The sequence below is a fragment of the Myxocyprinus asiaticus genome, chromosome 22 (assembly GCF_019703515.2).
Source record: "Myxocyprinus asiaticus isolate MX2 ecotype Aquarium Trade chromosome 22, UBuf_Myxa_2, whole genome shotgun sequence".
Classification (NCBI taxonomy): Eukaryota; Metazoa; Chordata; class Actinopteri; order Cypriniformes; family Catostomidae; genus Myxocyprinus; species Myxocyprinus asiaticus.
In genome coordinates, this window is record NC_059365.1 from 20,115,432 (window position 1) to 20,127,500 (window position 12,069).

A 12,069-nucleotide genomic window follows, 5' to 3' on the forward strand; every position below is an offset into this window, starting at 1 on the left:
TCCACGAAGCGTCTACACCATGAGGGGCAGTTCACACTGAACTTGTTTTTGCGTCCAACTGCACTGTTTTTCAATAGTTTTCTATGCAAACATGATCTAGACGGACGTCTGTGACCGTTGAATCGCGTTTCGCTGTTTTTATAGCGTCTCGTCACGTTTTTAGACGCTGTGTCAAGTAAAAGGAAAGTTAAGCTCAATCCACAGCATTTGTGAAAGTGTTGATTACTGTAAAAATAATTAAAATTTAATAAAATAATCTGGGTTACAGTGAGGCACTTACAATGGAAGTCCATAAACGTTAAAAATACTCACGGTTTCAAAAGCACATACATAAACGGTATGCGTGTTAACATGGTTTTAGTGCAATAAAATCAGTTACTAACCTTTTCTGTGTAAAGTTATATCTAATTTTACAACTTCGTTTGCCATGATGACGTAACAACATTCTGCAAAAATGACAATTTAAACAATTCTACAGCTCAAATAATATCTGAGTTTTAACAGAAGAATTAATGTAAGACTTTTATGCAATTATAAGCTTCACATTTCTGCCTTTAAAGCCTCCAAAAATTGGCCCCATTCACTTCCATTGTAAGTGCCTTACTGTAACCTCGATTTTTTTAAAGAAAATGCAGGGATCATGCTGAGTGACTCCAGCCAGGTCTCCTAAGCAGCCAAATTGGCCCGGTTGCTAGGGAGGGTAGAGTCACATGGGGTAACCTCCTCGTGGTCGCTATAATGTGGTTTGTTCTCAGTGGGGCGCATGGTGAATTGAGCGTGGTTGCCGCGGTGGATGGCGTGAAGCCTCCACACGTGCTATGTCTCTGTGGCAACGCGCTCAACAAGCCACGTGATAAGATGCGTGGGTTGACTGTCTCAGACGCGGAGGCAACTGGGATTCGTCCTCCGCCACCCAGACTGAGGCGAATCACTATGCGACCACCAGGACTTAGAGTGCATTGGGAATTGGGCATTCCAAATTGGGAGAAAAAGGGGGAAAATCCCCCCCAACCCCCCCCCCCCCCCCAAAAAAAAAGAAAATGCAGGGATGAGTCTAAATAATTTTTTGTTGTAATCAACATTGTGCCACAAATGCCATCGATTTAGCTTAAAGGAATTTTCCGGGTTCAATACAAATTAAGCTCAATCGGCAGCATTTGTGGTGTATCGGTAGCCAGCTGGTAAGGTAGCTGTGCAGTGTGTAAACCTCACTCACCTGGCCTCAAAAGGCACACTAGTGACTGATGCTAAGGGCTGTAGCCTTAAGCCTCCTTGTTAGCGCACCCGCCTCCCATGCCGCAGACCCCAGTTCGAATCTCACTCCGAGTGGGTTGAGCAGGACCAGTTACAGCTATTTTTTTTTTTTTTTTTTTTTAAATAAAAGCAAAAATCGAAGTTACAGTGAGGCACTTAAAATGGAAGTGAATGAGGCCAATTTTTGGAGGGTTTCAAAGGCAGATATATGAAGCTTATTTTTATAAAAGCATTTTTATAAAACTCATGTATTTTTTTAACTAAGTTGTTTATATCATAATTTTTACAGTTATTTTAAGGTTTGATGACATTACTTCATCATGGCAACAAAGTCATAAAATTGGCTATAACTAGGGTTGGGAGGGTTACTTTTGAAATGTATTACACTACAGATTACAGAATACATGCTGTAGAATGTAATTTGTAACATATTTTGTTAGATTACTCAAGGTCAGTAACGTATTCTAAATACTTTGGATTACTTCTTCAGCACTGGTAGATTTTTTTTCACTTGTTTTTAATATAAAAACTCTGCCAGTACAGTAAGACAAAATACACATGTTAAAAATACATTCTCTGAAAAACCTAAATATCTTTTGTGGTGTTGTTTCTAAAACAAGATAAATCAAATTGATCTTGTTTTAAGGATTTATAGATATTTTTACAGGAAAACAATACAACAATTATTATCAAGAATACAATTTTTGCCCTAATATCAAAGGTCTTACTAGAAAAAAAGAAATTATGATCCAACGTAAATTTTCTTGATAAAAAAATATGATTTTGCCTGGTATATGTAAAATGGCTAGAAATAGCATTTTAGCTTAGCATAAAGCTGACAATTTACACAAGGTTTATTTATATTTCTTCTGCTCCAAACTTACTTCAAACTTACTCCTCTGTCTGCTCGTATGAATATAACACATCATAAGAAAGTGTTTCACCGCTGTTCAAATGAACTTTGGATCGCATCATTTATATGTATAAATGTTTTCCATCCGAAAGGACTAAATATTAAATGAATCAAATGACAATAAAATGTAATCTCTTCAGTAATCAAAATACTTTTTGAATGTAACTGTATTCTAATTACCAATGATTTAAATTGTAACTGTAGTGGAATACAGTTACTTATATTTTGTATTTTAAATATGTAATCCCGTTACATGTATTCCGTTACTCCCCAACCCTGGCTATAATTTAATACAGAAAAGGTTAAGTGATTTTATCAAACTAAAATCATGTTAACACGCATATTGTTTATGTCTTGTGTCTAAAACAGGCAGTATTTTAACATTTACGGATTGGCTCCATTCACTTCCATTGCAAGTGCCTCACTGGAACCCAGATTTTTGCTTTTTTTTTTTTTTTAAGGAGGGGCAAGTCAAAATTAATTTTTGTGGTAATCAATATTATGCCACAAATGCTGTCGATTGAGCTTAACTTGTATTGAACCCTGAATATTCCTTTAAATATAACAATAAAAATGTGTTTTGATACATCTGTGTTCAGTTCTATTTGTTGCGCTGCATCTAGCTCCATCATCAGATATTAAAAATCATTTATATCACTGACCGACCAAATCATATGACCAAATAAAAGAAAACACTTGAAGTAACATGTAGGTTGTTCATTTATTTTCTTTTCAGATTTCTCTTTGCATTTTGACAAAGCTGCAACAACAAAAGGGAAACAAGCTGTGTTTGACTTATATTACTTAAGGAACCATACAACTGGATGACAACATGTGACAGTTTCCAAACCAAGCTGCATTTTTGTGAGTGGTAGGATATGCTTCGATTCTAAAATTAAGGAAGGCCACATCTGTTTTTGCATATACTTTAGTCAACTTGCAAAAAAGAACTGACAGCGGTAAAGGCAATCGGCATCATAAAGCATTGGCTCTTTTTCCAAATGACCCATTTCTACATTGCAATTTGAACAAAATCAAAGTATATCAGTGGGCTCTTTAAAATAGCCGCAAGCTACATCCATGCTAAAAGAACACAAACTTATGTTACTGATTGTCTAAAGTGAAATGCACAGTATGATATTGGTTTGAAGGGTTCGGTTAAGGCGCAATATGATTTTTCTACAGTGGAACATTGAAATCTTGAGCAAGCTAGATTAGACCTTTATTTCAAACTATGAAGCAGCATCTGAATTAAAATAAGTTTGACTGTGTACCAAAAGTAAGGTCACTTTGAGTTGTCATAGTCCAGTCGCTTTGGCTTCTCTCTTGGTTTTGCCCCACTTCTCAAATCTAACCATCAGCCAGGAACTGAATGATTCTTTGCCTTGTTCATGTACAGAAACTTTGGGGGGCTCATTCAGGCACTGGAGGGCGACAGGTTTGTGCTCTCATGTCATTGACAGAGTTTTTTTTTAAATGGGGGAAATTCTTTTGATGGCAGCACCCTGTTTTGAGGTGTAAATTTGCACTGATTAGAACAGAGCCCCTCTCTTTTCTTTAGACATCATGCCATGCTTGCACAGGGCTGCTTCTTCACTCTGCCACCTTCTCCTGAGAATTCTTTGACTCCCTCTCAGTCCTCTTCTCCACATCTTCTCCTTCGCCTCCTGTTCCCCCTCCACCCCGGTTACGGCTCCTTGCCCCAGGCTGGTACAGCTGAATTGCAGGTCGATCCTGATTAATCACAAAATACATTTGACTGTTATAAGCAAATACATACAAGATGAATTTGCATATCCAAAATGCCTTTACCTTATTTCTTAGACGATCCCTTTTGGCACTGTCTTCCTTTCTGTTTTCTTTTGATGACTTGTCAGGATGAACATGACCAGAGGACTCTCCGGTATTCTCATTCTTTCTCTTCTCCCAGACACGCTCCTTTTCCTTCTTCCCCTCCTCTCTCTTTTTGTAGGTGTTTTCTCCATCCTGACGTTCCCTTCTTCTCCTCCGTTCTTCATCCTGCCTTCTGACACGTTCTTTTTCTTTCTGCCTCCGCTCTCTCTCTCTGTCTCTCTCTCTGTCTCCATCACGATCCCTGTAATCTTTACGTCCACCATCCTCTAATCTGCATGACAAAGAAATAAGATGTCATATGAAATGAGAGGTAAAATAAAAAGGAAGAGATTAAAGGAATATTCTGGGTTCAATACAAGTTCAGCTCAATCGATTTTTGCATTTTTTTAAGAAAAGAAGGGACGAGTCAAAATTAATTTTTGTGGTAATCAACAATATGCTAGCCACAAATGCTGTCGATTGAGCTTTAAGGGATAGTTAACCCAAAAATGAAAATTCAGTCATTGTTTAACCACCCCTGTGTCGTTATAACCCCTTATGACTTTTTCTTTTTCTTAACAGAAAAGGATAAATTGTAAAAATAAATAAATAAATAAAAAAGTAAAGTCATACAATGGCAGTTTATGGTGACCACCTCCTCAAGCTTCAAGAGGACACAAAAGTATAATTCAGAAGTCTAATAATTTATTCCATGAGACTCATGATTGTTATGAAAGCTTCCGATAAGGTTTGGTGAGAAACAAACAGAAATCGAATGTATTATTTAGTAAAAATGTTCATTGACCATTATTCTCCTGTGCGCGTTCATGAGTCTGCACGAGAGCTTTAGAGCTCTTTGCACAAGAGTAGTTACGCAGCACGCGCGAGATGGGGCATTCTAGCGAAACCCATTTTATTTCGCTTCAACCCTCTTAGCATATTACACAATCTGCGTGGGCACCGTCTTACCCGAGGGGGTTACCAGAAACTCCACCGGCTGTCGCAGGTTATACCTTTTTCAAGGACCCGAAAGCAGTCGTAGAACAATACAGACGATCGCCTCGCGCTCGCACCACGCATCGTATTTTGGACCGGTGCCAGTTCATAGCGGACGGGATTACCAGGCGATACGCCAAATAAAGAAACCAAGCGGTCGACAGAATGTCATGTTGCTCGTCGTAGCTACTTAGGACAAATAAGTCAACTTTTATTGATTGTCGTTTGGCGTCTGAGTAGGACACGGTGTGTCTGTAGCTACCATCAGCTTCATCTCTCTGTTTGATGGAGGACTCCATTGAAATGCATATATTCTTCCACTACAAACTCTTCAGACATGTTTGTAAGTTCTGTTCTCTGGTTTGTGTGCAGCTATGTTGTGTTTTCTGTTGTTAATATAGCTGGTGGTCCTGTTGAAGCAAAACCAAACAAGTTTTTGCTTGAACACCACCTTGCACCTGCTGTATAACTACTGATGCTCTGGTGCAAAGAGCTTGTGCAGACTCATGAACGCGCACAGGAAAATAACGGTCAGTGAACAGCTTTCCTAAACAAAACATTAGATTTTGGTTTGTTTCACACCAAACCTTATCGGATGCTTTCATAACAATTATGAGTCTCATTAAATAATTTATTACACTTCTGAATTATACTTTTGTGTCCTTTTAAAGCTTGAAGAGGTGGTCACCATAAACTGCCATTGTATGACATCACTGAGAACAATATTGTTTCACAATTTCTCCCTTTGTGTAAAGAAAAAGAAAGAAAGTCATATGGGGTTATAACAACACATGTGTGAGTAAACAAAGGGTGATTTTTTATTTTGGGGTGTACTAATTCTTTAACTTGTCTTGAACCTGGAATATTCCTTTAATTGAATGAAATCTCTACATCTGGACTTTTCTCTCCAAAAACTTACTTGCCCCCCTTCTCCTCTTTGTGTTCACCATTCTGGCGTTTCTTCATGTCTCCTCCTGGAGCTCGGCCTTCCTTCTGTTTCTCCCTGTCCTGTTTCTTGGGCTTTTCTTTTGGCTTCTCAGTATCACCATCTTCTGTTTTGTCTGGTTTCCTCAAGAGCTGAGAGACAAAACAACAGGTGCCTATGTTACACATACCAACCTTGGCAGATTAAGTAAATGTAATGTGGCAAAACAAGACATCAGGGGTCAGTACTAGATATAAAATAAGAACTAAACCTCAAATCTTAAAGGATTAGTTCACCCAAAAATAAAAATGGTGTCACTGTTTACTTGTTATAGCCCCATATGACTTTCATTCTTTTTCTTAACACAAAGGGAGAAATTGTGAAAATAAGATTGTGCTCAGGGATGTCATACAATGGCAGTTTATGCTGACCACATCTTCAAGCTTCAAAAGGACACAAAAGTATAAATCAGAAGTCTAATAAATTATTCCATAAGACTCTTGATTGTTATGAAAGCATACAATAAGGTTTATTGCGAAAGAAACCAAAATCTAATGTATTAGTTAGTGAAAATGTTCACTGATGGTTGATCTCCTGTGCACATTCATGATAGGGCAAGAGAGCAACAGCTTTCGCAGCCCCTTCACGACATTGGGGCATTCAAGCGAAAACTTGTTTTGTTTATCTAAAAACAGGTCGGCCACAGCGATAGCGACAACAGAACACAACGCAGCTGCACACAAAACAGAGAACAGTACTTACTAATCATGTCTGAATAGTTTGTTGTTGTAACACGTGATAAAAGGTATCTTTTCTATGGTAATAATAGTTTTTGTCTTAACCAGCAGTGACGAGCGACGGTACATTCTATCGATCACTTGTTTTCTATTTTTGGCATCGCGTGGAATCAGAGCGCTGTGAACTGGAAACGGTCCAAAAACGTAAAAAAAATAAAAGGCTGGGCATAGAAATGCATCAATATAATACAAACAAGTTTTTGCTTGAACACCCCCATGTCACTAAGGGGCTGCGTGAACATTTGCTCTTGTTCCCTATCATGAACGGTCGGTGAACATTTTCACTAAATACAATAGATTTTGGTTTGTTTCTCGCCAAACCTTATCGTATGCTTTCATAACAATCATATAAAATTATCAGAATTCTGAATTATACTTTGCATTTTTTTGAAGCTTGAAGAGGTGGTCACCATAAACTGCCACTGTATGGCATCACCAAGAATAAAACATTTTCACAATTGCTCCCTTTGTGTTAAGAAAAAATAAGAAATAGATATAGGGTTATAACAACACAGGGGTGTGTAAACAATGGCTGAATTTTCATTTCTGGGTGAACGATCCCTTTAATCATGATGTTGTATAACACTGGCATTACATAGTGATGTACCTTGATTTTTGGCTGTTCTTCTTTAGGTTGGTCCTTATCCTTATCAGATGCCTTTTCTACTTTTTTCAATTTCTCAGCCTCTTTTCGTTTTCTTCTGTCCTCCTCTCTCCACTTACGCCGCTCTTCGTCTCTCAAGCGCTTACGTTCTAGCTCTCTCCGTCTCCTCTCTTCTTTCTTCTCCTCTCTAATCCTCTGGGGAGGACAAATTAAAAGTGTGTGAACAGCCTGCACATGAGTATGTCATAATTTATGTAATTATTAACCCGGGAAATTAACTTGTAACATCCAAATTAACTATTCAGTATATCGCACCCTCATTTTACCTGTTTATTCTTAAGGAAGTCCAAGAGAGGTGTTGTTTTTTTAGCTGGAAAAAGTAACATTTTGAGAATCATTTCAAATGAGTGGAAACTGCATCAAATTTACCATTTTTAAAGACATTTATTGCATTAACTCACCACTGAGTTCTTTTGTCTTGGCCTCTATTTCCTCAAGTAAAGTCTCAGGGTTGGAAGGAAATTTTTCCTCATCACCATTGTAGAGCTCCAAAAATTTCTTATAATCAGCATCTGATAATTACGGGAAAACAACGAATTAACATTTGTCCCAGGATAACTACAGCTTACACTGATTGCAATTAAAGGGAAAAAATATCACCATCTTCAATTGTTCCACTTTTGGCATCCTTTTTCTTGCTCCTTTTCTTAGCAATTTTTTGGAATGGTGCAAACTCAACAATGGCTTGGTATTCTTGTCCTATAACATTAGAAAGAGAGGATAATATGTCTCTCACTCTTAGAGAAGTTCACCAGCAATTTACCAGCACACCAAATATCGCAATCTGAACAATAATGATTAATAATACATTGCCGTTCAAAAGTTTGGGGTCACTTGACTGAAATGTTTCTCATGATCTTAAAAACTCAAGGCGTATGCTTACATGTCTGAAATTAATTTTGTAGGCAAAAATATAATTGTGCCAACATATTTAATTACAAAACTAAATGGATGGCTTGGACTTAATAATAAAGAAAAGCAGCCAATAAATGCCCAGCATAGATGGGAACTCCTTCAATACTGTTTAAAAATCATCCCAGGGTGATACCTCAAGAAGTTGGTTGAGAAAATGTCCAGAGTACATCTCTACAAATTCTAGGCAAAGGGTGACTACTTTGAAGATGCTAAAATATAACATAGTTTTGATTCATTTTGGATTGTTTTAGTCACAATATAATTCCCATATTTCCATTACTGTTATTCCATAGTTTTGATGACTTTACTATTATTCTAAAATGTGAAAAATAAATAATAAAGAATGAGTAAGTGGCCGAAACCTTTGACCAGTGGTGTAAATAATTTAAAATCTATGACATTAATGGAGTACAACATGTGACAGCATGTGTCACATAGAACGCATGTAAACATTAAACGCTGGACCTACAAAAAGATTAATGACAAGCATAAACCAAACCTCGATTATCAATGAAGACATAGCCATCAAAACGGTCTCTGAAGAGAACTACATCCTCTTGATTTTTGAAATTCAGATATGCTCTTGCAAAGAGATGAGGGTAAAGACTGCAAATAAACAAATATCTTGATCAGTCATCATGTACATAATCACCTTTTATTGTGATTTTTTTGTAAAAGACTGCATCTACAAACCTAGTATCACTAGAGAAAAACTCCAGGTAATCCAGCTCGGGAAGAGGCTGCAGTTGTTCCACTAGCTCTTCTTTTGTTAGACTAGGAGGGAGCCGTCGGATCACAATCTAAACATTTATAAAAAAAAAAATAGAAATCAACATTAGAATTACTCGCAGACTCCTTAAATCTTTTTATACACTATTATACAAAAATATGTATATATATATATATGTATATATATATATATATATATATAAAATGCAGTTATCTATATGCACGTTACAATTTAATCATGTGTCAAACTGTGATTAGTGGTCTTCTTGGTGTAAGGATACTACATAACATACAGTTGAAGTCAGAAATTTACATACACTTAGTTGCAATCAAAATTATTCAACCCCCCTGACCAGCAATACATTCTGGTGATGTGAACTAAAACACATCAACTAAAACCTCAGTAAACAGTCAAAGTAAGTTTTTATTTAACAAAGAGTTCAGTTTACCCAAATTTAAAATAAAAAATAAATAATTCTTTCCACAAATGTCATGTAAAAAATATTCAACCTCCAAAGTCAATCATATGTGGAGCATCCTTTATCCTTAATAACAGCAAATAAATGTTTCAGGTAAGTGTTCTCAGGCTTCGGACACCTCTCCATTAGAATTTTAACACATTTCTCATGAGCAAAAGCTTCCAGCTCATTGACATTCTTTGGTTTCTGTGCTGCCACTGCTTCCTTGAAATCCCAACAAAGGTTTGCAATGGGATTTTAATGACGGACTGAAAGGGCCATTTAAGGACATTTCATGACCTATCCCTGAACCAGATTTTGGACAACTTGGATTTATCCTTGGTGTTACTGTCTTGCTGGAAAGTCCAGTGATCACCGAGCTTCAATTTACACACTGAAGGCATCACATTTTTCATGCCAAAATGGCCTGATACCTGAAAGAATCCATGGTTGTACCATATTTTTAAAAATGTATGAATGGTGCTGCCAACTTTGTCTATTGGAAATTGAAGTGCCATGGAAATGTACTTTTAGCCATGACCTTTCTTGTGTAATGAAATAATCTCCTCTATTAGCTTTTGAGACTTATATTTTAAAACTTAAATAAGTGCCATTGCAGAATGACGACTTAATTTTGTTTTAAAACAATTACTTGTGTAGCCTTACATATTTAAGACACAGCTACATGCAATAGGGGTTGAATAATTATGACATGGCTGTATTTTTAAAAAATCATGCTATTTACAAATATTAGGTTATATATTCACACTATGACTTTGAATGTGTCACTCAACTGATATAGATGTAAAGTTTAAAAATTCTGGGTCATCAGAAAAGCTTACCTTTGTAAATCCTTACTGTCTTGGGGGGGGGTTGAATAATTTTGATTGCAACTGTAGGTTGAAGTCATTAAAACTCATTTTTGAACCACTCCACAGATTTCATATTAGCAAACTATCATTTTGGCAAGTCGTTTAGGACATCTACTTTGTGCATGACATGAGTAATTTTTCCAACAGTTGTTTACAGACACTTTATTTCCCTTTTAACAGACTATATCACAATTCCAGTGGGTCAGAATACACTAAGTTAACTTTGCTTTTAAGCAGCTTGGAAAATTCCAGAAAATTATATCAAGCCTTTAGACAATTAGCTTCTGATAGGAGGTGTACCTGTGAATGTATTTTAAGGCCTACTTTCAAACTCAGTGCCTCTTTGCTTGACATCATGGGAAAATCAAAATAAATCAGCAAAGACCAATTCATCTTTGGGAGCAATTTCCAAACACCTGAAGGTACCACGTTCATCTGTACAAACAATAGTATGCAAGTATAAACACCATGGGACCACACAGCCATCATACCGCTCAGGAAGGAGACGCATTCTGTTTACTAGAGATGAACATAGTTTGGTGCGAAAAGTGCAAATCAATCCAAAAACAACTGCAAATGACCTTGTGAAGATGCTGGAGGGAAAAGGTATCTATATACACAGTAAAACGAGTCCTATATCGACATTACCTGAAAGGCTGCTCAGCAAGAAAGAAGCCACTGCTCCAAAACCACCATAAAAAAGCCAGACTACAGTTTGCAAGTGCACATGGGGACAAAGATCTCACTTTTTGGAAGAAATGTCCTCTGGTCTAATGAAACAAAAATTTAACTGATTGGCCATAATGACCATCGTTATGTTTGGAGGAAAAGGGTGAGGCTTGCAAGCTGAAGAATACCATCCCAACCATGAAGCATGAGGGTGGCAGCATACCTCCAAAGTTGTGGCAAAATGGCTTAAGGACAACAAAGTCAAGGTATTGGAGTGGCCATCACAAAACCCTGACCTCAATCCGATAGAAAATTTGTGGGCAGAACTGAAAAAGTGTGTGCGAGCAAGGAGACCTACAAACCTGACTCAGTTACACCAGTTCTGTCTGGAGCAATGGGCCAGAATTCCAGTAACTTATTGTGAGAAGCTTGTGGAAGGCTACCCAAAACGTTTGACCCAAGTTAAACAATTTAAAGGCAATGCTACCAAATACTAACAAAGTGAATGAAAACTTCTGACTCACTGGGAATGTGATGAAAGAAATAAAAGCTGAAATAAATCATTCTCTCTACTATTATTCTGACTTAAAATAAAGTAGTGATCCTAACTGACCTAAGACAGGGAATGTTTTCTACGATTAAATGTCAAGACTTGTGAAAAACTGAGTTTAAATGTATTTGGCTAAGGTGTATGTAAACTTCTGACTTCAACTGTAAATATCCGAACAGCGATTAAGATACATATATAATTATTAGATAATCTATCTCTACTATTACTAACAACATGCCAAAGCTCACAGATTGGCAACTTTGACAGGGGGACTTGCCTTAACGCTGTAAATATTTGGCCAGTTCAGCCATATTTAGCTGCAACGTTTAATATTTAAATAGCAAAAATATGTCAACATGGTACTTCAAACACAGTCAAAAACAAAAGTTTACAGTATTTCAAATAAAAGCGCCTAGCTGCGCTGTTTATAATGTTTATATTTGTAGGAGCAATGTAGCCAGCTAGTCTGCTAACTAACTACCTTTGTCATGGCC

The 12,069-nt window shown here is 37.0% G+C and overlaps 1 protein-coding gene across 1 annotated transcript in view; it reads right to left on the bottom strand.

The window, feature by feature from the left end:
* Positions 1-2,869: 2,869 nt before the first annotated feature.
* Positions 2,870-12,069, bottom strand: part of LOC127413272 (regulator of nonsense transcripts 3B-like) — a 9,413-nt gene continuing 213 nt past the window's right edge. Inside the window, exons 1-10 of the mRNA XM_051650267.1 lie at positions 12,057-12,069; positions 8,991-9,097; positions 8,797-8,903; positions 7,983-8,081; positions 7,784-7,894; positions 7,649-7,692; positions 7,326-7,517; positions 5,916-6,073; positions 3,980-4,292; positions 2,870-3,901 (exon numbers count right to left, since the gene is read on the bottom strand). The exon at positions 12,057-12,069 is cut by the window's right edge and continues 213 nt beyond it. Of these exons, the coding sequence (XP_051506227.1) occupies positions 3,761-3,901; positions 3,980-4,292; positions 5,916-6,073; positions 7,326-7,517; positions 7,649-7,692; positions 7,784-7,894; positions 7,983-8,081; positions 8,797-8,903; positions 8,991-9,097; positions 12,057-12,069 (1,285 nt within the window). The 3' untranslated portion in view covers positions 2,870-3,760. The remainder of the gene's footprint in view (positions 3,902-3,979; positions 4,293-5,915; positions 6,074-7,325; positions 7,518-7,648; positions 7,693-7,783; positions 7,895-7,982; positions 8,082-8,796; positions 8,904-8,990; positions 9,098-12,056) is intronic.